Source organism: Anas acuta, chromosome 18 (assembly GCF_963932015.1).
Source record: "Anas acuta chromosome 18, bAnaAcu1.1, whole genome shotgun sequence".
Taxonomy (NCBI): domain Eukaryota; kingdom Metazoa; phylum Chordata; class Aves; order Anseriformes; family Anatidae; genus Anas; species Anas acuta.
In genome coordinates, this window is record NC_088996.1 from 12,393,334 (window position 1) to 12,417,699 (window position 24,366).

At 59.0% G+C, this 24,366-nt stretch overlaps 3 protein-coding genes across 12 annotated transcripts in view; all 3 read right to left on the bottom strand.

Moving 5' to 3' along the window:
* BAIAP2 (BAR/IMD domain containing adaptor protein 2) overlaps nt 1-3,935 on the bottom strand; it is a 41,330-nt gene extending 37,395 nt beyond the window's left edge. For all 7 annotated transcript variants that reach the window (XM_068654799.1, XM_068654796.1, XM_068654798.1 and 4 more), the window contains exon 1: nt 3,774-3,935. In XM_068654799.1, the coding sequence (XP_068510900.1) occupies nt 3,774-3,845 (72 nt within the window). In that variant the 5' untranslated portion in view covers nt 3,846-3,935. The remainder of the gene's footprint in view (nt 1-3,773) is intronic.
* Nucleotides 3,936-14,175: 10,240 nt separating this feature from the next.
* CHMP6 (charged multivesicular body protein 6) lies at nt 14,176-18,211 on the bottom strand. The gene is made up of 8 exons (XM_068655002.1): nt 18,041-18,211; nt 17,817-17,926; nt 17,258-17,345; nt 16,645-16,731; nt 16,466-16,531; nt 16,111-16,191; nt 15,487-15,541; nt 14,176-14,499 (listed from the first exon to the last, which is right to left on the bottom strand). Exons 1-8 carry the CDS (start codon nt 18,101-18,103, stop codon nt 14,447-14,449), a joined length of 603 nt encoding a protein of 200 aa, XP_068511103.1. The 5' UTR covers nt 18,104-18,211; the 3' UTR covers nt 14,176-14,446.
* A 1,469-nt stretch (nt 18,212-19,680) lies between these two features.
* The window catches only part of RPTOR (regulatory associated protein of MTOR complex 1), a 135,903-nt gene continuing 131,217 nt past the window's right edge, over nt 19,681-24,366 (bottom strand). For all 4 annotated transcript variants that reach the window (XM_068654649.1, XM_068654647.1, XM_068654651.1 and 1 more), the window contains 2 exons: nt 23,754-23,883; nt 19,681-22,273 (listed from right to left, as the gene is read on the bottom strand). In XM_068654649.1, coding sequence (XP_068510750.1) covers nt 22,205-22,273; nt 23,754-23,883 — 199 coding nt within the window. In that variant the 3' untranslated portion in view covers nt 19,681-22,204. The remainder of the gene's footprint in view (nt 22,274-23,753; nt 23,884-24,366) is intronic.

Consider the following 24,366-nt stretch of genomic DNA (forward strand, 5'->3'; position numbering starts at 1 on the left):
CCAAGGCAAAGCCAGCGGCACAGGGCGCATTTGGGGTACCTTGGGCAGCTTGTGAGCTACCTTCTGGATAACACTTCATAACCCGCATGTTTCAGCAGATTTGAGGGGTGCAGCAGGGCTCGCAAACCCCTCTCCACACCGTGGCAGAGCCATGGGAAGGAGGGGAAGGAGCAGCTTGGGCAGCCCTGCACCGCCAGAAGCGCCCGATCAGCACAAAGCTGCAAGTCAGCTCCGCCGCAGCGCCGAGACGCCCACAGAGGTGCAGCTCGGCAGAATCGGGCTGCCCCTGTGAAAACACCACAGCCCCGGGCCCTGCTCGCTAAGAGGCACCGATCCCGGTCTCCACACCCTGCACCCTCCTGCAGTCAGTGCAGGGCAGCAGCTCGGCACAGCTCGCTCGGCACAGCCCGCTCCCCAGCCACCAGCACAGCACCCACAGAGGTGCTGCAGGGCGCACCTCGGAGCCCCAGAGCTCAGGGTGCAGGAAGCACCCAGCGCTCCGAGGGCCCGAGAGCTCAGCACACAAAATTTGGGGGTGGCACAGGCTGGTTTCTGGGGCCAGCTCTTTCATCTTCTGTCACAGCGCGTTTTCCCTCCGCTGCCAAACACACCGAGCCACCCACCATTTCCCTTCTGATTCACTTGAGCAAGAATCTCCCCTTCCCTCTGGACTTGGAGATAATGAGGCAAGAGGCTGTTACGCTGGCAATAACATTTATTACATCTGATGTGGAGCAAGCGACTATCAGAAATTGTGTCTGTGTTTGTGCGAGACAACGAGGCTCCGAGTTTGGGGTGTTTTTAAGCAAACCCTTCTCCGCGCGCAGAGCTATTCACACACCACTGCAAAGCAATCTTCCACGCAAAGGAATGGCTCTAAAATGAAATGGAGGTTGGCCTGTAAACTGCAGTAATCTAATCTGTCGTAAGTGAGACAGATTTGTCTTCGGGGGGGGGGGAAGGAGGAATCATCCCTCCTTCCTTCCTGCAAGGCTCCGTGCAATGCGCGAAGGACGAAGCAGGGCTCGGGAGCTGCTGCACCAGGAGCAGCCCGGGCTCACGGGAAGGTGGCCAGAGCCTGATCCTCCAGCAGGAGCTTTGCCCGGCCCCGTGCTTGCAGAGCCCTCGGAGCCAGCCCCGCAGCTGTGCTGCTCCAGCAAGGTCCACACAAGTGAATCAGCGCCAGGGGAAGGTGGGATTACGTTGGTGGAAGGTGCCAGCATCCTCCGTCTCCCTCTGTAATTACTACACATGTGTAGGCAGCTGCCTGTAGTGGCAGCATCGGCAAGGGGGCGGCTGACAGCTCCTCCACCATCTCATTAGCACAGTCACTCCGAGGGTGAACACTGGTTCTGGAACATAATTACAATGGGCTTCCCAAGCAGAACGCCTCAGGAAAGCCTGCGCTGGGGGAGAAGGGTGCCGGGCACGGGGAGCGACTGCGAGAGCTGCTCCAGGCACCGCAGGGGAAGCGGCGCGGCCCCATGGCCCCAGTGGGGTTGGAAGCTGGGGAGAGGACGGCAGCAGCTGGAAGGGAGGCACGGAGCTGCTGCCACCCCCACCCTGTGCCCTGGTTTGGGGGAGGCAGCACTCAGCCCCTGCCTCAGCCCTTTCCTTTGGCTCAGCTCCTCCTGGCCCAATTTTTGCCCCATGTGCGGCTCAGGCTCCAGCAAAGGCCAGAAAAGCACGGGACAAAAACCACTTTGGCAATGGGGACGCGAAGCACTGAGGGTTGATTTTGGACTGGGAGATTCCCAAGCTTCCAGAGCTCCAGGAGCTCGCAGCCAGCACTGCCCCGAGCCACCAGCCCTGGCGCTGCGCTCCACGGGGCTGCACGAGTCCTCCAAGAAAGAGGCGAACGCCTGCTTCCTGCACGTACCCCATGCAACACCTCCGGAAGCCAAGAAAAGCACCATCATCTTCAGAGAAAAGGCACCTCATTGACTGAGGAAAATGCAAATACAGTCATCACTGTCTTCCTTCAGTCACCAGCGCTGAGAAGCTGGATGTCGCTGGGGAAAGCCACAAGATTTGCCTCCAGCTTCAAGCTCTCACCCTCTGCACCCCGGCTGCTCCCTCAAACAGATTCAGGTGCGACCTGACTGCAGCCTGTCACCTTCACGCTCCCTTTGCTTGCTTTTGGGACCCAGTGTGCTGGGACAAACCCCACGCCACCTTCAGCCAGGTGATGTTTGGACACCGGCAGCGCAGCCGCTCGCTGCGAGCTCCTCGCCAAGTTCCCAGCCCCACGGCGCACACAGCGCAGGAGCGATGGAGCCAAGGGTCAGAGGCAAGCAAAGAGCACGACCAACGTCCACCCCTGGGTTCTCAGGGGACCAGCACTCCTAAGTGCAGTTGTTCTTAGGGCAGAACTTCTCAGCACTCCCCTCCAGCCATGACAAACACCAAGGTGGGTTTGAAGCCACCCAAGAGCCACCCCGTGCGCTCACTGCGCACAGAGTCCTGGAGAAATTGTTACCTGCCCCACCAAGCTGCCATCACCACAGCTCACCCAGGACAACACCCCTCAAACAACACCTGAGTCACCACCTGAAACCCTTCTGAGCAGTTGCCCCTGGAGCCCGAGCACACCATGGGCGTGCAAAGCACCCTGCAAAGCACCGCGCGGTGCTCGCCCTGCTCCAGCACCTCCCGCCCAGTCCCGCTGATAAGAGCGCAGGAGAGGGGAGATTTTGGGTGCTTGGGGCCATTAAATCAGCACCCCAGCGTGATGGGCTCTGCCTATGTGACAACAGCCCAGGGACTGATGGACCAGAAGCATTTAGAGGGTGAAACGGAGTCCCATGGATACCCAAATCCCATGTGCTGCTTGATGGCCGTGCACAACGCTCCAGCCGCAGCCCTGCCCTACACCAGCAGCCAAACAGCTTGGGTGCCACGAGCACTGCTTGAGCAGCTGCTGTGCCCGAGGTGTTCCAAAGGAGACTTTGGAACTTTCCTGCCTCGGTGGTTTTCACGCTAAATTTTTCTGTTGGTGTTTTTTTTCCACTGAATGCTCACAAGTAACTCGGTCTGACCACTCCAGACACAGGGAACCACGCAAGCCTCCCGGTTTAATAAATGACACCCCCCACGCATGCCAGGACAAAAAGGTTCCCTGGGCTCAGCACAGCACCCAGCGGAGCAGAGAGCTCTCCCTGCACGAGGGGAGACCAAAGCGCACGAAACATTTCCTTTTTCTCATGCCACTGAGAGAGACGGGGGGAAAAAAAGGGGCAAATCGGGCAATGTGGAGATCCAGCAGCTCCAGGACGCGAACTGCTCGCAGGTACCCGAGGAGGGGCAGGGACCGCCCCGGCGAGGCTCGCCCGTGCCGACCCGAGGTGACCCGGGACAGGGGGGTTAGGAGGGGCCCCCCCCGGGCTAGGGGCCGCTCCCTGCGCCCCCCGGGCCGCCCCTCGCCGCCCTCCGGCCCCGCTCCCACCTCGGCGCGCCCCGGGGCTGCGGAGGGACCGGGGGCGGCTCGGGCAGCGGCGCCCCCCCGGCGGGGCTCGGAGCGCTCCGTGCAGGCTCCGGGGGGGGTGGGGGGAGCGGGGGCGGCTCGGCCTCCCCCCCCCCCCGGGCGGCGGCAGCACATCCTCCTCTTTCCTCCTCCTCCTCCTCCTCCTCTTCATCCACCTCCTCTCCTCCTACTCCAGCCGCCCCCGCAGCAGCCCCCGCGCCCGGCGGAGGAGGGGAGGAAAATGAGGGAAAGGGAAAAAGAAAAAGAAGGGGGGGGAGGAAAAAAAAACAAAACCTGTTGCCGGGCTCACCTTGTAGACATTCTCGGTGAGGCGGTGCACCTCCTCGGAGCGGGCCATGCCGGGCGGGCCGGGCAGCACCATGGGCAGGCGGTGCGCAACGGTGCGGAGCGGGGCCGGGCGGTGCGGGGCGCACGGAGAGCAGCGCAGCGCAGCGGGGCCGCCGCTTTTATCAGCTCCCGGTCGCCGCCGCCCGCCCCGCACCGCCCCGACCCGCCCGCAGGGAGGAGCTGAGCAGAGCCGAGCCGGGCTGAGCCGGGCCGGGCAGGGCGCAGGGTGCGGGGTGCTGGGCGCTGTAGGGTCGGGGGCGGCCGGGGGTCGCCGTGGGGCTGGGGCTGGGGCTGGGGCTGGGGCTGGGGGCGGCACTGTGCTGTGCCCCGTCTGGTGCATGCCCCCTGGGTGGGTCATGGTGGCACACCGCACGCCTGTCCTACACCCCGTTCCCATCCCATACCCCGTTCCCATCCCATACCCCAGTCCCATCCCATTCCCTATTCCTATCCCATACCCCATTCCCTATTTCCATCCCATTCCCCATTCCCTATTCCCGTCCCGTAACCCCATTCCCCAATCCCATCCTGCACCCCATTCCTCATTCCCATCCCATTCCCCATTCCCATCCCATTCCCCATTCCCATCCCATACTCAATTCCCATCCCACACCCCATTCCTTATTCCCATTCCCCATCCATACCCCCCACTGATAACCTATCCTATAGCCCCCACTCTTCCCCATCCCACACCCCGTGACGCTCCATCCCGTACCCATCCTATATCTCGTGCCCCTGTAATACCCTGCACCATGCCCCACAGTCCCTGCTGTGCCTCACACCCTCGCTGCCCCCCGTGCTGACCCCATTCCTGACCCACAGCTGACCCCCAGCTTTTCCAGGGGAAAGCTGCCAGACACCGTCCAGAAAGGACAGGAGGGTGCCACGGGTGGGCACGGGGCACACGGTGTCTGTGCGCAGCCAGGAGCAGGGCTCGGCCTGGGGAGGGGAGGCAGCCCCTGCCTGCTGCCCCCCGGGCTCTCCCTTCCTCACCCCACCAGCACTGGGGTGCTCCGGGCGTCCCCTCAGCCCTCCCGGCCATCGAGCTGTCCCACTGCTGTCCCTCGGATTGATGGCAGTGCCTTTTGTGTGGGTCCTGAGGGATGCGAGCAGCGTGTGCCTCCAGGGCCAGCACCAAACCATCCTCATCCTCACGGCCTTCCCCACCACGCAGCCATCCCCTGCTGCTCCCTGTGGTGCTGTCTGCGCTTGAACCAGAGCATCAAGGAATTCTCCCTGTCCCTGTCCCTGTCCCTGTCCCTGTCCCTGTCCCTGTCCCTGTCCCTTTGTGCCCGTGGCCACACCAGCAAGGAGCATCTGGGGTCTGGAGGTGCCAGGGTGCAAAGCACCACCACGGGCAGCCTCTCCTGGCCCTCAGAGCGAGCATTTCTCTCCTTCCCCTCCTGCCCCTTGGCCACAGGGAGCTTTGAAGTAGTTCAGCAGCCTCGCCTGCTTTTCTCAGTCATCTCCATCGATTCCAAGCAGCAGCCGCAGGAGCAGCCCCGGCCAGTCCAGACCTCGGCCCCAAAGCTCTGCTCCTGCCACCCCCGCTGCTTCCCCTCCACCTCCCGCAGGCGAGGAGCCGGGGGGCACCCAGGGGTGCTGCTCAGCCCAGGCACACCCGGCTCCCAGTTTGGCCTCTCAGAGGTTTCCCACACCAGAGGACAGAGAAGAATTTATGGCTGTGTGCAGGCTTTTCTTGTTTTCTGGTGTGGCCGGTTAACCCTCTGCTGCTAGGGCTGGGGGACAGAAGGGGGGGGACATCCCCTTGAGTGGGACATCACCATGGGTGGGACATCGCCTTGGGGGGGACATCACCATGGGTGGGACATCCCCACGGGTGGCAGGCCCCCGGCTGCCCACGCTTTGCTTCATGCTCCAGGCTGCTCCTGCCCGAGGTTTGGGGCTGCCCCCGTGGCCAATGCGCCGCCGGCTTTTTGCTGCTGGAGAGGGATTTCAGAGCAAGCGGCCGGGAGCAGAGTGCCTCCATACGCGTCTCCATCACCTTATTTTTAGTTGCGTTATGTAAGTTCTTCGCTACGTCACGAATGTGGGGGGTTCTTGCATCTAATTCCAGTGTGACAGCCCAGCAATTCAAACAAGCTGTTCTTCTGGTGGAGAAGATAAAAGGATTTGTAATTTCTCGTAAGAAAAGAGGCCTTTTGGGACGACCCTCAGAGAATCTCGCTCATCTAGGCCTGCCCCCAGCCTCCGAACTGCTCTCCTTTCCTCCTGTCTTCTGCTTCTCTTTATCTCTATCCCCAGGAAATCTGAGTACTGAAAGCCTTTCTGCCTCGCACCCCCTCGCTCCCAAAGCAAATCCTCATCTGTAAGCACCCACTGGTTTCTCAGTCGTACATTAAGGAAGGGATTTACCAAATTCCTTTTACCCCTGGCTTTTCCCGTGTCCAAACACGCTGCCGGGCACCCTCTGGCCGTGTTTCTGCTGATCCCACCACGGGGCCACCTTCCCCCAGCGCCCTGGGAATTCGTGGCAGGAAAAACCTGCCTGCGCCTCGTGCCCTACCATTTGCTTTGCTTTCTCCTTTTATTTTATTTTTTTTCTGTTAGCTGTCTTTTTGTTACCGTGATTCACTCCCCAGGGAGCAGCGGCAGCTGGAGCGTGCCCAGGGTAACCATGGTGTTGGAGTCCCTGGGTTTGCTTACATCCAGGCAGCACCTCCAGCTGCTCCTCGCCTGCTGCCTCGCCAGGCGGGGACCGAGTGGGGGCCAGGCTGGAGGAGCAGGACCCGAGGCAGGGACCTCACCCCCACGCCAGACCTCTGCCACCAGCGGGGTTCCCGTGCCCCAGAAATCAGACCCAAGCCCCGGCCGTGGAGCCAGCCCTCCCCGTTGCCAAACCCCCTTTGCGCCCGGTCTCTCCCCAGGGTGACGGCGCATCCACGCACGCGGCACCGTCCACCTCCAGCCCCGGGTGGAGCGAAGTTGCTGTGGCAACACCAACTTATGTAATCCACCCAGTTCGACTGCAGGTGTGTGGAGGAAATGGTGCTATTTTAGAAGTTTCATTAGGCTCCTTCCTAATTATCAGCATGGCGTCACGCCAGCGCGCCCAGCCAGGTCACGCGCCCCGGCACCTGGGGCGAGCACCAAGCTGGGCTGGTGGTGGCCAAAGGCAGGGGCTCGGTGGCACAGCCGGGGTCCGACGGCGCTCAGCAGGGCTGGGGAGGGCTCCTCTCATGCACCACACACTTAGACCATGGAAACTTGCTGCCTTGAGGCCCTGTTATAGCCGGCACCCCCTGGATTCGTGGCGAGGTGGAGACGCGCACGCCCGTCCGTGCAACCCGGCGTCCCTTTGGGGAGGTGGCTGCGGGGCCACATCGCTGCTTGGGGAGGGGATGGTGAGGCTGCGAGGTGTTGGTGGAGCTCCTGCATCCTCGTGGCCTCAGGAAAGCCTCCTGTCATACACGAGAGAAAAAAAAAACTGAAGGCAGGTGATGATCCCTCGCACCTCTGGCCATGACGTGGCCCCAGCCGCTACCAAGAGGACGCCCGGCTCTCACCGCCCGGCCCCGCAGCCCTGGTGGTGTCTCTGCAGGGGCAGGAGAGGGGGCACGGAGGGAGGGGGCTGCTGGTGGCAGGGAGCGGGGCTCCCTTGGCTGGCGAGGTGGCAGAAGCTTTCTCTGTCACCAACTTGCCTGGCTGGGACCGTGGGTGTGAGGGGCAGGGGCTCCCCACAATCGCTCTGCCAGCAGCAGTGCCCTGCTCGTGGCGTGCAGAAACAAAAGGAGCCAGAAGGAAAATCTCCTCCTCTACCCCTCTGCGCAGTGTGGCACAAGGCAGGAGCGTACCTGCGAGTGTCAACTTGTTAATGAGATTAACAGGAAATTTCCGGGCTTTTTGTCTGGTGCAGATGGCTTCCCCATCACAGCCCCGCTGCCGCCGCGCGTCTTCTGCTGTGGGTCCTCTCCGCGCTCTGCCAGGAGTTATTTGTTTCCAAAGCAATTTTAATATGATTTTCCTGCCATCTGACGTGGCACTTTGGGGAATCAGCCTAATGGGTCTGAGCAAACCCAGCCGAGCCCCCGGCGCAGGATGTGCTGTTCCCTCGGCCGTCTCGTCCCGCTCAGCCTCTTTGGCTGGGTACTGCTGATCGATGCGTGGTTCCCGTCCGCATGCGGCTGCAACCTGAGCCCTGGCCTGTGCCATCAAGCTCCAGGCTGCTGCACTCCCTGCCTGCTGCCTTTCCCGTCCCCCTCCAGCAGCAGCAGCAGTGCAGGGGCTCCGTGGGGCTCTCCCCACCACCTGGGGCCGGTCGCTGCCCTCCGGCAGATGAAAACCTCCCTGGGGCCTTGCACAAGTGCACAGCATTGCTGATGGCATCGGGATGCTGGCAAGGTGGCTGTGATGCCTCACAGTTGCCCTCGGTGCCCAGCTGGGTGCCCCCTGGTCCCGCCACAGCCACAGGACCCCTGTGTCCTGCCCAGCTGCGTCCCTCCCCTGTGCCACCGCTGGCGCGCTGCACATGCGAGATTTTGGGGTTTGGTTTTGGAGAGTCGGGACTGAAAAGTTGCCATGAAATTGGAGATTCCCTGCGTGTGTCAGCAACTGTCAGCCCGTTAAACCCCCCAAAGCACGAATCAAGTAAAGCCATTTATGGAGGATTAGCAAAGGATGAACAATTCGGGCTCTTATTTTATTAGGTGGAAGCTGTGGCACTGAAATCCAGCACAGAAGCTAAAACACTGCTGACAGCACTTTCGAGCCCTCATCTGGCTCTTTGCTGAGCAGGACTCCATCCGTGCCACCAAGTAGGTTGCTGGTACTTCACAGGGGAGGAGAGCGAGGCACAGCGAGCACCACAACTCGCCCCACATTAGCCTGAAGGGCAGGGGCAGGCAGAGATGGGGCACGGAGCTGGGCTGGTGGGGCGCTGGGGAAGCAGCTCCCAGCCCGGCCGTCTGCTCCTGGGGCACGGGGCTGGGCTGGGCACCGCTGCCAGGATCGGTGCCCGTCCCCAGGGTCACTGATGGCAAATAAATGTGGTGGCCCAGGATGCGGGCATGGGCTGGGGATGTGCTGGCAGAGGGCTCTCGTGGCACCGGTGCCGGCGTGGGGCCACATGTGCCGGGCTGGCAGCAGGAGCCGGGGGAGCCTGCGTGGAGGAGCTGCTCCCGTGGGGCCGGGGGAGAGCAAGCGCAGGGAGGAGCCGGAGTGACGGAAGAAAGCAGGGAGTGGGTGGGAGAACAAAGCTCTGCGGAGAAGGAGAGTGCCGTGGTGGGGCCTGGGAGGGCGGCGGGGATGGAGGCACCGGGTGGGCTGGGGGAGGCAGGACAGGGCATGGGGGGGACCTGGGCTGGTAACAGTGTGGGGCCAGCGGCAGATCCCAGCAGGTTGCCTGCTGAGGCTGAGAGGTGGATGGATCAAAGCCCCACAGCAGCCCCAAGGCCTGCTAGGAGGGGCTGGGGGGGCAGCAGGAGGGGATGCAGGGGGCTGGGGGCACCGCCAGGCTGCTGAGCCGGGCACAGCCCCGCGCGCTCCTGGCTTGCCCCAGCGCCTGGTTTCGGCAGTGAGTAATGCTGAATTACAGCTCGCTAAGGAGATCTCTGGGGATACTTCTGAATAGCAGGCATAGTTTGTGCGATTTGCATAATGGGCACGATGGGATTTCGCATCACGTTGCTGCACCGGGCACTGCCTCCCCTGGCGCCTCGGCCGGGGTCACCGGGCACCGCGCGCTGCGGAGCCCTCTGGGGCCGGGGCTGCCCTCCCAGACCCGTCGGTGCCAGGAGCCTTCTCGCTTCCCAACCCGGTGGCACAGGCACGTCCCTGGGACTGGTCTCCACTTGTTCTCTCCCCTGCAAACCGTGCCCGTGCGGGCCGTGACTCAGCGCAGCCCTGGGTGCAGCCGGCACCAGCCCCAGCGGTCGCTCCCTGGTGCCGCGGGTGGAGGTGTCCGGGTGGCAGCTCCCAGATGGGGACAAGAAGTGACTCGGCCCTGATGGCCGTACAAAGGCACGGTGTGTGCCCGCAGCTTCACCCGCCACCCCAGGACCTGAGGAACCGCATTCCTCCGCAGAGCAGGGAAGTAGCAGGAGGGTGACCCGGGGCCAGCCGTCACCTCCCAGTGCTCCTCCCAGACCTGAAACCAGCCTGGAAGTGGGCCTGGCGACCCCAGAGGGTGAAATCCCGACTCTCTGCCATCGGAGCCATCACTGCGGCAGCATTTTGGCCGCTGCCAAGCACCGCCGTGCCCCGAGAGGCGCCGGGTGGCGCTCAGCACTCGCAGAGGTCACATTCCTGCAGTCGGGCGCGCAGCTCGCTAACAAACCTGCTTTGTCCCCACCACTGCTCCAATTAGGAAATTGCGCTGATTTTCTTCCCACAGTCAAACTGTCAAACCCCAGGCTTGTTCTCTGCCAACGGCTCCATCTTCCAGGATGTGCGTTAGCAGCAGGGGGGGAGCACAGAGCCGTGGCTGGGGGGCTCGGGGCACTGCTAGGGGTCACCCCCTGCCCCAGGGACACAGCCCCAGCCACCTCCCCGTGCCCACTGATGCCAACGAGTAGCCAGAGCAGAGGCAGGAGCAAGGCCCACGGAGCAGCAGCCGCTCAGGTTTTCACCTCACCGTGGTTTCCAGGGGTGCTTTCGGGAAATGTTTGCCTTATGGGGTCCGCAGCCCCAGCCGGCAGCGCTCCGGCCGTGTTGGCATAGAAACTGCCGCGGCTCCGCCAGCATCGCTGCGGCTGCATGGAGAGGAAGGGCGGCTGCGAGCCGGGGAGAGGCTGCCAGGAGCCAGGGATGTCACCGGCTCAAGCATGGGGTCGGGGTCTTGCGTGGCCACCCGCCCCATTAAACACTGCGGGGATGGGATCAGGCACCCCTTGGTGCCACGGAAACACCCAGGGACTCCGGCAGCAGCTCCAGGAGGAGAGACAAATCAGCTCCTCCAGGACTGGACTTCACCCTCACCCTCACGTGTGCTGGGTCCGTGATGGGATGCTTGGGGTGACGCCAGCCCGGTGGCCTGAGCCCCCCCCTCGGGGCACCAGGCGCTGCGTGGGGCTGGCCGAGGAAGCGGCACGGGGCCGCCTGCATCCTGCGGGGTTTAATTAGCAGCAGCAAGGCTGCCACAGCAACACGCTCCGAGGGGGACAGCTCCATGGAGCTGCACATCTGGGACGGCTGGAGCAGCCCCGGGCTCAGCCTGCACGGCCAGGGGACGGCTCCCACCCCGATGCTGGAGCTGAGCGGGCACAGGGAGCGATAATTAAACACCGTGGAGCTGCACCCCCAAGGACGCAGCAACTCCGGGCACCTCCTCGTGCTGGCAGGAGGTGCAGGGGCTGAGAAACAGCGCGGGGTCCAGGTGGTTGGGGCAGGAGAGACCCAGAGACATCCCACGGCCTCAGCCCCCAAAAGAGACCTGCATCCAGGATAACAGGGAGGCAGCAAAGGGCCAGGCAGCTCCACCAGCCCCAGCTTGGGCCTGTTGAGAAGTTCCTTAAAAATTCCCAAACAGCCCAGCAAGACCCAGCCCAGCTTCCCTGCGACCCCCCCAGGCAGGAGGGTTCTTCCCAAACATCCACCCCAATAATGCTGCCTCCCGTGAGCCCTTCCTGGTGCTTGTGCCTTCTCCAAGGAACCGAGTGCTCTGAGTGCTGTGCATGGCCTCGGGCCCCCCGTGCACCAGCCCTGGGGAGCCGCTGTGCCAAGCAGGGGGCAGGCACAGCCCCACGGCCCCATAGCAGCAGCTTTACCACCGCAGCAATAACCTGATGCCTGGTTTCTCTGAAACGCAGCTCCACCTCACCTAATTTTGCTCCCAGCCCCTGCCACGTCTGCCTGGGCACCGCTGCTGTCGTTACCCAAGAGGAGCGCTGCGGGGACGGGCAGGCAGGCGGGATTGTTTTCCTCTTACACACGGAGCCGGGTCGGAAACTTCCTGCCCAAGGAGCAGGGAGCTGGGCAGGGAGGAAGGCAGCTCCTGCTCGCTGCAAACATTTACTTTGAAAACATGAGACTCGAAGAGGAATCAGTGAAACCATTAGAAACCGTTTATTGTTCCAGCACCGTGCGGGGGGCGCACGCCGCTCCTGGCTCTTCCTCCCCAGGAGGCTCAGCGCAATGTTTGCTCCAGGGAGTAGAAGGGGAAGCTGCTGGCGATCTGCTCCCAGTGACCTGCTCCCAATTTTCCTGTCGGGAGGTCAGCGTTCGGCCCCTTTTTGGCACCCACCGAGGCAGGGAGCAGCCTGAACCCCTCCGGCACTGCCCGAACGCGGCTCCTGCAGGGCAGGGGGCACAGAGGGAGCAGCTCAGCACCGCAGCCCCACGGCACAGCATCAGCACAGCTTCCCCAGGGGGTGTTTTGCTCGTGCCTCCCTTGTTGCCAAGAAGTTCGTAGGAGAGAAAAGGAGCAGGCAGACCACGATGACGTGTGCCAGCCCCATGGAACAGGGCTTACTCCGAGCACCAGCAGCAAGAGCTGTGCCCCGGGACAGGTCCCTTCGAGACCTTCGTGGGGGAGTCCAGCATTCACCCCTATGAGTCACAGATCAAACAGGGGAAAATTAAACAAGGAGACACCAGGCCGGCAACGCACCGAAGGAGGCTGGAAGCAAAACGTCCCAGCAGAGAGCAGCAGAAGCCACCGCGCTGGTGGGGACGAGGCTCTCTCTGGTGGAAAAAGCGGGCACTGCAACCCACCCCGGGTGGCAGCAGAGCAACAGGAGCAGAAAATCCAGCACAGGAGTGTAAACCAGACACAGCTCTGCCCTATTTGAGCTTCAGCTCTGAAAGCTGAGCGGCAGGTGGCTGTACGAGGCTGTTCCAAACGCTGGCTGGGGTGCCCGGCGCGCTCAGCACAGGCACAGGGAGCGTTTGGAGCTGCCAATTTCAGGGAAAGTTTTGTTTTCTGTTGCACTGCTCTGTAAACACGCCCGCAGCTTGTGGGGCAGCGGCTTCGTTATGCAACATTAATTAAGAGAGACTGAAAATAGGGCAGCTGCCAAGCGCACGCTGCCTCTGCTCGAGGGATCGCGCCCCACACCCTGCCCCGGGCAGGGGGCCGTGGATACCCCTCCAGTCCTTGGAACAGCACAAATGGAGACAAAACAGAGAGCACGACTTAAACACAACAGAACAGCGACAAGCAAACAAAAATCCAACACCCCCCAGCTGCTGCTGCCTCCACTGCAGGCTGTAGGGCAGCAACCTCTGGGATTAGTCAGCGGCGTCTGGCACCGGGTCACGGAGCCCCTCGGGCAGTCACCGAACCTCTCAGAGGGCCCTCTGGGTCCTGCTGCTGTCACAGGGACAGGGATTAAGGGTTGTGGCTTCCAGACTGTAATAAATAAAGATCTGCAGTGTCCTGAAGAGCATCTGCAAGCTGGCAAGTACGCTTGCTTCCAAGAACAGCTAAATCTGCCCACCACCTGGCTGGCCAGGCAGCTCTCCAAGCAGCTCCACAGCCACGCCAGCCCCGGCTACACCACGCCGAGCACCGGACTGTCCTCCACGGCCAGGTCTCAGGAGGAAACGGCCTCCCCTCTAACTCCTTCCTGAGCAGAGCCCTCGGAGTGTCGACTTAAAGACCTGCAAACTTCACGTCTGGTGCAGAACGAGCCTCTCACCTACCCAGCCTGACCTCTCCTGTCTCCTGCCCTGCGAGGAAATGCCAGCCAGGAGCTGACAGCGGGCAGCAGCATCGAGCTCAGGCCGCCTGAACACTGCGAAGGTGAACTCGGACGCTGCTGAAGGTGCTGAGCCAACACGGGTGACTTCTGGCTCGTAACAGCAGCAGAAGGCTCCTTGCTATAAATTTGAAGAGGCTCAGCAGATTTCTCAACTCCACTTCTGCATTCGGTGCCACGGATTGCCAGAGGCAGAGCGGGATCTGAATGGGAATCCTTACCAGCTGCCTCTGACTCACGCCCAGGGAGCAGCTCCTCACCTCACTGGAGGTTTTGTCCCTCTCAAGGAGAGCTGCTGCAGGCAAAGCCAAGCAATCTGTCCTGGCTTCGCCCCAGTGAAGCACCCTCACGTCTGCTGGTTTTGCACGAGCTGCCAGAACCGTTTCCAGCCGCAGCATGGAGGATTTGCTGCCTCCCCCTGGCTGCCTGCACCCAGCCCCTGCCTCCGGGGCCCCACGGGTCCCTGCTCGTCCCAGGCAGATCTAGGGGAGGATGAGAAACACCGGCAGCACATCCACAGACAGAACAGAAGGGGAGAAGCAGGGGGACAGAGGCGTGCAGACACCAGAAAGGTCAGGAGGACTCACAAGTGTGGTGGCCCTCAGACAGCCACAAGCGCTCCAAGGGAGGGCTCGTTGGGGATTCTGTCCAGGCAAAGGCAGATTTACAACTGAAACCAAACCAAGCAAACCTAAAAAAGCATTTGGCTTTGGAAGTTTGAGAGTTGTTATTTAATCCCGAGACAGCGCAGCTGAGTGAGTTCAGAATTTAAGTTACAAAAAAAGAAAGCACTAGAAAATAATCTTGATACAAGAGCAATAATCAACCAGCTGAGGCTCCCCACCCTGCGCAGGGAATCCTGCTCCGCAATCCGCCCAGCACAGCTGGGATGCTGCCGAGGCAGTGCTTGTTCCCAGCACAGGCTGGGATGGCAAACTGTCCTGGGTGAAAGTGATGGGGGAATCCCCAGGAGTGGGAGTTAGGATGCTGCCACGAGCTCTGGTTTTGGCCTGTTCTTGATTGGTGTTGGTTCTGTGGAGGAAAAAAGAGACTTGTTACAGAAACAGAGAACACAATCTCCAGAGTCATCTCCCGAGGAAGAACTCAGGCTCTCATTCCACATCTCAACAGAGCAACAAATGCTCACAGTGCCTGGAAAGTTACTAAGTTGTTCATTACAAATGATTCTACATCCCCCGTTTGCCCCTCTTTTTCACAGCACTTCAAGAATTAAAAGTTTCAGAATGTACCCGACACAACCTCAGCTAGCTCCCAGCCCAGAGAAACAGATCTGGAACAGCAAGAGATTCCTCGGAGGGCAGGGGGTGGGCAAGCTCTGCCTCCCTCCCCTTTATCCCAACACCAACCTAAAGCAGGCTCAGCCAGCTGCACGCTGCAAGGGCAGCTCGTATTTTATTTGGCCGTCCTGCGGCCAACGTGCAGAGATGACAACTGATCCGTGGTCAGTAAACAAGCACCACGACTAAACAAGCCCTGTCTGCAGAGCTCATGCTCCAGCAGGTCTGGAGTCCTGGGGCTCCAGCAACCCCCCCCCAGCCAGCTCAGAACCACTGTGGTCAGCTGCAGGAAGGTCACCAGAGCTTCAAACCACCACGAGTCTCACTGAGATTTTTTTTCCTCCTCCTTTTTTTCCCCCCCAGTGTGAATGCTGCTATCTGTGGTCACCAAATGTTGTCCTTGCACGCTGTGTTGACGTGCAGGGAACCGGTCAAGTTTTGGATCAAGCAGAGGGCCAGGGAAGGAATCCCTCGTGGAGCTTCACACCGTGACACAGCGCAGCTGGCAGCCCACCAGCGGGTCCAGAGCGTGACTTGGGAGCGGCAGGTGCAAGCCACACAAGGGGAAACCCTTCCAGAATGACTAGATGCTGACTAACAGAAAGGGACTGGGGCCTTGAGGCCTCTTAAGGCAAAGGTTCAGCAAGAAGGGGTTTGTCAGAGCCACTTACAGTAAGGAGAGGGTCTCCAAGTACTGCACAGAACCAAAATGAAAGCGTACCTGCAATCTCTGTCGGGAGTGGCTCAGAAGGAACTTCTGGAAGCTCCAGCTGTTCCTGCAAGAACATGGAAGGACACATTGCACACACCCCACACGCCAGGCGGCGGTCCCAGACCCCTGCACCCCAGTTCTGTGCCAAGATTGGGAACAGAACAGGAATAAAAGAGACTTCATAGACAAACTGACATCTGCCCCCAGAACTGGAAGGGTTATGGGTTCCAGCGCTGCCCAGTAAGTGAAGCCAAACCAAGCCAGTGTTTGGAGCCACGGGCAGCACAGAGATGGGTGGGAGTGATAACGGACACTGCTTTATCTGAACATGACCCAGGACTTTCAAGATCTTCACCTACTGAAGTGGAATAGCTCTCCAGTAAGAAGGGAGACCAGCTGACTGTAACAGTTAGCAAATACAAGTACAACCCTTAAAATCATCCCATTTTAAGTGACCCCGGTATATGGAGCAATTAGCTTAGTCTTTGCTGACACGGGAATTAGGCACAAACAGGTATAACTGATCTGTAGCAGAAGACAAGCTGTCACGAGTGGTAAAAAGACATTCCCCTATTGCAAACAGCTGCCTGGAAACGCATGCTGCAAATAATAAGAACATCAGGCTAATCCTACCTGAGTAATAGTGTTTAATTCTTCTAGAATGGCATCTTCATCCTCCTCAGTCAGGCTGCCAGCCAGTAGCTCGTCGATTTGCTACAAAAGTGAGGAAAAGACACATTCCAGTCAAAAACGATGCACAGAAGCAGCTCTGTGGCTTACAGCGGGACACGTGGGTGTGGGAAATCAACACAAACACCGGCTGAAGGGGTACTCAGAAAACTAACAAGCCTAATTTTTCTGCAGGCAACTGAGATTCAATTCCCAGCCCAATTGCCTGATAAATAAGGCTGGGAACACACCGCACGCCAGAGGAATTCTGCGTGGCAGGCTGCCTCTGCTCACAGCTGCTCACGCACACAGTACGTACCCTCTGGTACTCCACAGCATCTTGGGTTTCACCTATTATTCTTTCCACTTCTTCTATTGACATAACCTGAAGAGACAAAATTCGTGTGTAAGCGAGGCCTGCAGGGAGCCAGCTGCCAACACCCAGGACCCTGCCTAGTCCGAGGCAAGGCAACACTCAGCTGAGCTGCTCACACGTACCTGGTGCATCTTGTTCAGACACTCGTTGCCTATTTTCAGACCCTCGATGACCTTCATTTCGATCTGGGTGAACTCGATGTCCTGGACCTGAAACAGGAAGGAGAGGGGGATGCACCACCAGCTGTCACAGCCCAGGCACAGACTCCCAAGGTTCCCAGAGAAAATGCAAGGAAAAGAGCGTCAAGAGCCCCAACGGAGACTTCAATTACACCAGCAGCATGAAACATGCACAGAAAAACTTTTAACGCAGGCAGCTGCATATCCAGCAGGCCTTTTTCTGGCTCTCTAGCTGGCAACCTAAGCTGAGGCTGTAGTTTCGCTGACCACACCAGAACAAATACTGTTCCTAAAACCAAGGTCCCAAGACAAGCCAGAGGAAGTTTCTATTACAGCTGCCTGCACTGTGCCTCAAGTTTTAGTAACTTACTACACTTGTATTTAACACGGAGCTGGCAATACAGACTCAAACCAAGCTCACGCTGATTCGTTAGAGAAGAGCCGTGGCACGAGGCTGATCCCAGCGCACTGTGCGTTGGGCACAGGACTCTGCCCCCAGCAGGAGGTGTTGGCTGGAGGCTGTCACCCCCGCCCCAGCGGGGCGCCCGGCGCTCACCATGCGCTCCAAGTTGCTGATCTGGTTATCCGTCCTGTCCAGGAGCTGCTCTTGGTAGCGCTTCTTCTTCAGCAAGAGCAGGGCTTTTCTGGGGGATGAGAAGAGCAGGAAAATTCAGCACAGAGGGGAGCAAAGGGGATAAGAGCGGGGCTTTTCTGGGGGACAAGAGCAGGACAACTCAGCACAGAGGGAAGCAGACGAGCCTAAAGAGGCCGCTTTAGGTGACGGTACTCATTTAAACACCACTCATTTTGTGTTATTTTTCCAAAAGAGGAGAAACAAAAGTGAAAATTAAATGTGACCTCTGAGCTGTTCCTGTGGATAAGGGTGGGTCAATTAATCGAGCATAAATTGGCGACCTAGGACCTGTGCTTGGTGGGGACGGGGGTTTTATTGTGCTGGGGGGGGGTCACAGTGCTGGGGGTGTCACCGTGTTGGGGGGGGGGGGTCACTGAGCTGGGGGTGTCACCGTGCAGCCCCCCAGACCCGAGCCGGGCCCCCAGGGGCTGGGCCCAGCTGGAGAAGCAGCCCCAAGCCCCCCCCCAGCGGCCCCACTCACTCTTTCTTGCCCTCCTTCAGCAGCTGCCGGGCCAGGGCTCGCTCCCGCTCCATGTTGAGGCTGATCCGCTTCTGGTACTGCCTCAGCTTGTCGCGCTGCTGCTTCAGCTGCTGCAGGGACACGGCGGGACGCGCCTCAGGGCCGGGCCCGGGGCAGGGGCAGCCGCCGCCGCCTCACGGGGCCTCACCGGGCCCAGCCCTCACCACCGCCCCCCCCCCCGTTACCAGCACGGCCTTGTCCTGCTCCGTGACGCGGCTCCGCCGCTTCCTCCCGAAGAGGTTCCCCATGGCCCCGGTCCCGGTCCCGGTCCCGGTCCCGGCCTCGGCCCGGCCCCGGGCGGCCCCGGCCCCGGCCTCCCCCTCGGCCTCCGCCCCCCGACGGCGGCCGCGCAGGGCCCGGCCCCGCGGAAGGCGAAAGGCGGAGAGGGGGCCGCGGGGGGGCGGTAGCGGGGCGCGGAGGGAGCCTGAGGGGGGTGGGGGGGTGGAAGGGATTGGGGGGGGCTGGGGAGGGGGTGGAGGGGATGGGGGGGTGTAGGGGGGGCTGTAGGAAATAGGGGATGCTGGGAGGGGGCGTAGGGGATGGGGGTCTAAGGGGGGGGTCTGTAGGGGATGGAGGGTGAAGGGGGGTGTAGGAAATAGGGGGTGTTGGGAGGGGGTTTAGGGGATGGGGGTCTGAGGGGGGGTCTGTAGGGGATGGGGGGTGGTGGGGAGGGGGTATAGGGGATGGGGGTGTAAGGGGGGGCTGTAGGGGATGGGGGGTGAAGGGGGGGTATAGGGGATGGGGGGTCTGTAGGAAATAAGGGATGCTGGGGAGTGGGTGTAGGGGATGGGGGCGTGGGGGGGTCTGTAGGGGATGGAAGGGTGAGGGGGGGTCTGTAGGAAATAGGAGGTGTTGGGGAGGGGCTGTAGGGGATGGGGAGATGTAGGGAATGGGGGTGTAAGGGGGGGGTCTGTAGGGGATGTGGGTGTGGGGGGACTGTAGGAAATAGGGGGTGTTGGGGGCTGTAGGGGATGGGGGTTGTAGGGGATGGGGGAGGTTATAGGGCACTGGGGTGTGGGGCTTGTAGGAAATAGGGGTTGGTGGTGGAGTGTAGAGGATGGTGGGGGTGTAGGGGATGGAGAGTAGGGAGGGGGATTATAAAAGAGGAAGGGGGTTATAGAGGGGGGTTGTAGGGGTTGGTGGCCATAGGGGGTGGGGATATAGGGTTAGTGGCTATAGGGGATGGGGGGTTATAGGAGAAGGGATGCCACCTTTATGGGGGGGTTTGTGGGACAAAGCATTCAGGGGGTGGTGGGGTATAGGGGAGGGTAAGGGATGGGGGAGGCTGTAGGGGATGGGGCAGCATTGGGGGGTCTGTAGGGAAAGGGGGCTATGGAGCATGGGGTGTATAGGGAATGGTGGTTGTAGGGGGTAGGGGAGCAATGGGGAACGGGGGTGTATGGGATGGGGACTAAAGGGATGGGGGACTGCAGGGAATGGGGGGCTTGTGTCAGAGCCTCAGAGATCCACCGGCACGTCCCCGAACACCATGTCCCCACGTCAGATCCCAGGGCCCTGCAATTCGGAGCCCCCCGGGGCGTGCACACCTCGGGGCCTGGTGCTGTGCCCCTCTCATGGCGCTGCCTCTGCGGTGCCAGCCGCGGTGGGTTTTGGTCGGGCTCAGAAGCAGTGACCTGGGCTTGTGCAAATCTCTTCTGCCCAGGATCTCGACGTGTAAGCGGCCTCTTTGTGTGCAAACAGCCCCAAATCTCACAGTGTGCCGCCTAAAAACATAACTCCGCTGTTGGACACAGCTCCCGGCCTCTCACCCCTGTGGCACTGCCCCTCCCCACCTCCACCCCAGAAAGTGATCCTCAGACTGAAGTATTTCTGCATTTATTTTTTATTAACCATTTATCTGTTTGTAATTGTTTTACTCTCACATTACAATTGTGTTCTGTTTGTTTGTTTTTTTTTTTAATATTTTTTTGTTTTTGTAAAATAAATAGAGATAAGTGAACTTTTAGGTAGGATGCTCTCCAGATCCTTGGTTAAACTTCATGATTGAATCTCTGCGTCAGACCTGTGAAAATACAGCCCACACACACGCGCTTAGATGAAAGCAAAACAGGCCCAGTTAGTTAAAAACCCATCTCCTGGCTGCGCCGGCTGGCGGGGCACCCGGGAACGCTGGTGAGGAGCAGCAGCTTCCCACTGTGCACCCCCCCCATCTTGCCAGGTATTTCTTGTTCCTTTGACAAATACACTGATACAAGTTAAAAATCTATCGTTTGTTTTTTTAAGCTGTGTATGTTAATCGGTTACGTGTAGATCCCAAACTGCCCCCACGCCTGCCCGAAGCCCGCTGCTGGCCCCGGCGGCGCGGGGCGCGCGGGGTGGTCGCAGGCTGGGGGCGCGTACCGCTGGGACAGGCTGGAGCAGCACAGGAGCAGCTCAGTGGGTCAGGAAGAGGCACAGCTCTGTTAGACCATAATTAACTTTTGGTAACTCCAAAGTGGACTTCTAGGTAGTATTTCCTCAAGTTTAAAGCCTTTGATCCATCATCCTGGTGGCCCTCTGCCTCCCTGCTACGGGGGGACAGCAGCGGTGCTGACGGGTAAGGACGCAGCGCCCGGCTTTTGGCTTCTCTCTGCCTCCACCGTTCATGAAGCCTTGCCAAATGAATTTCCAGATGTGCACACGGCGTTTCATCGTCAGCTTCCCTGCAGCAACGCTGGAATAGCAACCGGGCCAATTCCTCTAACCCTGCACCCCTCGACGTGCAGGGAACGGGGTTATCTGGTACATGCGGAGCGGAGCTGGGTCAGATCCACTCTGCAGGTGCCGTGGCAAAGGTAAAGCCACCATCTGCATGGTATGAGAGCATTTCCCAGCCCTTCCCTCATTTGTATGTCCACCACCGTCAGCCTCGTTGCTGGCACAGTTTGCTGGGAGCCTGCAGACCCAGTATCTTGGCCAGAAGAAAAACCGTGGACTTTAGGATTTAGGAAGCCTACCTTTGTCAATGCAGTGATTTTTGCACAAGCGCAAGTTCTGTTCTCGGGCAGCTAAATTGCACCACAGCAGCACTTGAAAGAAACCTGCCCTTTGGCTTTGCCTACCTCTCCCCCACAGTGACCTCCAGACACATCATGGACTTCAAGGGACAGAAACATTCATCAAACAGACTCGGAAGGTGCCGATAATGGAGCTGCCTTTCCCCTGGGGAGCTGGGATAAGGCTGGTTTGCTCTAAGCAGGAAGACCCCTGCTGTCTTCCCCCTTTAGTGATTCTCTTGTGCTCAGATCACGTGTGGCTGGTTACACGCCCAGTCCTTGCAGGGACACACAGACAAGCCACAGCCACGCACGCAGTGTGTGTAGCTGCAGGCACCCAGCCACAAAGTGCACAAATACTCGTGTCCATCACCTTGCTGAATATTAGCACGTTGGAGCGAGATGAAAGCGTGTGGCTTGAACCCGCAGCCTCCCCTGCTGGCTGGGCAGTTTCCAGGTTATCAAACGTGTTTGCGGAGTTCACTGCGGGCAGGGCAGCGACTGCAGAAGTGACAGTGACAGAGACAGCCCAGCCTGCACCAGCACCACGTGCTTGGGTGGAAAGTGGTGACTGCAGCGACTTGCTGGGCTGACAGAGATGCTCACGCTCTTTCTTCCCTCTTTCCTCCACGTGCACCCTGATGGTATGGTGGCATCCAGCTCTGCTCCATCACCTCCTCGAGCCGCTTTCCTCAGGATCCCTGCCTTCCCTTGCCACCAAGTCGTTCTCTGTCTCTACTTCCACTGGAGGGGAAGCTGCAGAGAGGATAAGGTTCACGCAGAGGGGACGTGTCCCTGCCTCCCCTGCCCATGCTCAGGCAGTGCAGGAGCAGGCGCACGGTTCTGCAGGTGGGCAGCTTGAGTCTCGCTGCCCTGCCAGAGGAGTTGCTGTTTGGCACGGGGGAGGCAGCAGCTGGAGGGGTCCCGTGGTCAGCTCGGACGCACAGAGCTGTAGGCGAGTCCTGACTTCAGACCTCAAAGCAACCTACGCTCCAGCAAAACATGGAAACAAAGACTAAAACAAAAAGCCCTTTTCAAGGGTACCGCCTCATCCAGTCCAGAGCTCAGGAGCCGTGTTCCTAACAGAGAAGCCAACCACTGGAAACAAAAATAAAATGTTCCTTTTCTGTAGCTTTTAGAGGATACAGCTGAAAAAAAAAATATAGGAGATTGTCTCTCTTCCCCTTGTCAAAATCATCAGTAGCTAAGTCAGGAAAAAAAAAAGTTCAAGTTACGGGTTGCAGCAGCAGCCAACACTAAACATTCAAGTCGATAATTTCACTATGTACATTATGGGTGAGACACGGCCCTGCCCGCTGGGACTCCCTTCTCCGGTGACGCTGCCACGAGCCGTTATCTGATCCGCTTCTCCACTGAGTACACCGAGATGTAGTAGTCATTGCTTCCGACTGCCAGATGAGGCTGTGGAAAGAGCAAAGCAGGGATAAACATACAGGTGTTCTGCAGTGATGAGAGGCACGTCGCAGGGAAGATGGTAAGGGGTGACATTTGCAGCAGTGACACCCAGATGCTGGAAAACTCCTAAGTGCATCTGCCAACGCCGCTCTGACGACGTTTTGCCAGGACCTGCACTGTCGCAGCGAGCTCTGAGCCCATTTCAGCCGGAGGAATAAATGATGGGGACTGTTCGTTGCCAACACCTAGCGCAGTTCTTCCAAACAACTGCAGATCTGCTAGTTAGGAACAGTCGCCTGGACTGAAAATTAACGTGCCCTCTCCCAGGAGGCCCGGGCACGATCCTGGCCATGGAGACCTGGGCTGGATAGGGTTTGTGTGCTCAGTTAAAGAACAAAACATTTCAAATCATCAGCCACTTCTTCCTTCGTCCCCCAAACTGTAGGACAGCAAAATCACTGCTGAGCTTTCTGCAAGGTGACCTTTCAACAGCAAAGGGGAGATAAGCTCCCCTTTAAACCCCATTACCTTTAGGATGTAAAATGTGTGTTAACTTTGCAGCAAACCAGCTTTCCTTCTGCCTGTCCAGCTAATACCACATCCGAAGATGGCATTGCTCTTCCCTCCTCTCCTCCAGGCCCTTCATCATTCCCACTGCTGTTCCCATCACATATGAAGTATTTGTGTTCTGATTGGCAGGTTTCTAATAAACTCTCTCCCTAAATGCCTTCTCCTCCAGTTTTTCCTACCCATTCACATTGGTTTTCAATCAGTCTTTCAATCTCCTTTCTCTTATTCTCTTCTCTGTGTGAGCAGCAGTCATAATGCAGATGGGCACCCGCCTCCTAATTAAGTAGCAAACAGATTCTCTAACAACTGACTGCAGAGCCACCTCACCTATATTCAGAAATTTCCCTTTTACTCTGTTTTATCCCAGACTTTATCAGCTTGTAAGCTTTTAAGTTTTCTCTTTTTTTTTTTTTTGGACAGTTTTTCTGCTGCACAGCATTAGGTCTTCCTACAGCCTTACATAAGCAACAGTGTAAAAGCAGCCCCGGAGACACACGGGTGAGCCTACTGTCTGCAAGAACAGAGCCACGGAATAAATAAGCACACAACATTTGGCACGCTGGAAGTGAGAGACTGCACCTCTCCACCCAGCTCCAGGCAAATTCACCTTGGAGGATTTCTGTGGCAAGAGACAGAGCTACACCAGGCGGCAGACCCAGAGTGATGGGATCAGTACCAAGCTGCCCCACAGGTAAAAAGGGCTCAGCAGCTGGGACATCAGCACTGGTGGCACCCGAAACAGGCTGGAGGATGAGCAAGGAAGGACTTGGGCTAGAAAGCAGGCTCAAAGGGCCTTCAGAAAACTGAGCTGGGGCAGCAGCTCTCCGTGCTGGGGGAGTCTCTGTGCCTTTCCCTCGTCCAACACCACCTTTAACTGAGAAATGCACATTCCAAAATCCCAAAAGAGAATACAGACCCAGTGAGGATGGAAAGCCAGGCAGCTGATGGCTCCAACTCTTTGTCCCATAAAACCATCGTAGTATTTGATGTTGTTGATCAGCTCGCCATTTCCATTGTAGATTGCAGTGAACTGATTCATTGAGCCACTGGAAAGGAATGAAGAGAACACGGTGTCATTAACAACGTTGTGGGAACACCAATATTGTTGCCCACAGCCCCTTTTTCAGCTGGGGAGACCTCAGCTCATCAGGCTGGTGTGCGAGGAGCTCTTACAAGCAGTGAGATCGACTTCAGCTGTACCATGGCAACCTCAGCACAGGGAGATTTGCAGAAAGGCTCGAAGCACAGCCCCTGTTACAGTGTGTGACAAAGAGAAAAGATGGAAAGCTGATGTAGGTGCCCCCTGGAAGCAGCCCCCCTGCAACCTCCAGGACTCCTGGCTGCAGACCAGGTGCTGGTCCCCTGCTCCGTGCCCAAAAACACACACATGCTGAATTTATACAGGGACCTGACATGGGAGTGAGAGACAGCACGCTGTCACTGCTGGCAGGGGGATGCCCTAAGGCATGGCAGGGCTAAAATACCCAAACTGCAAACACGGGAACGAAACTGCACTTTTTATGGTGAGG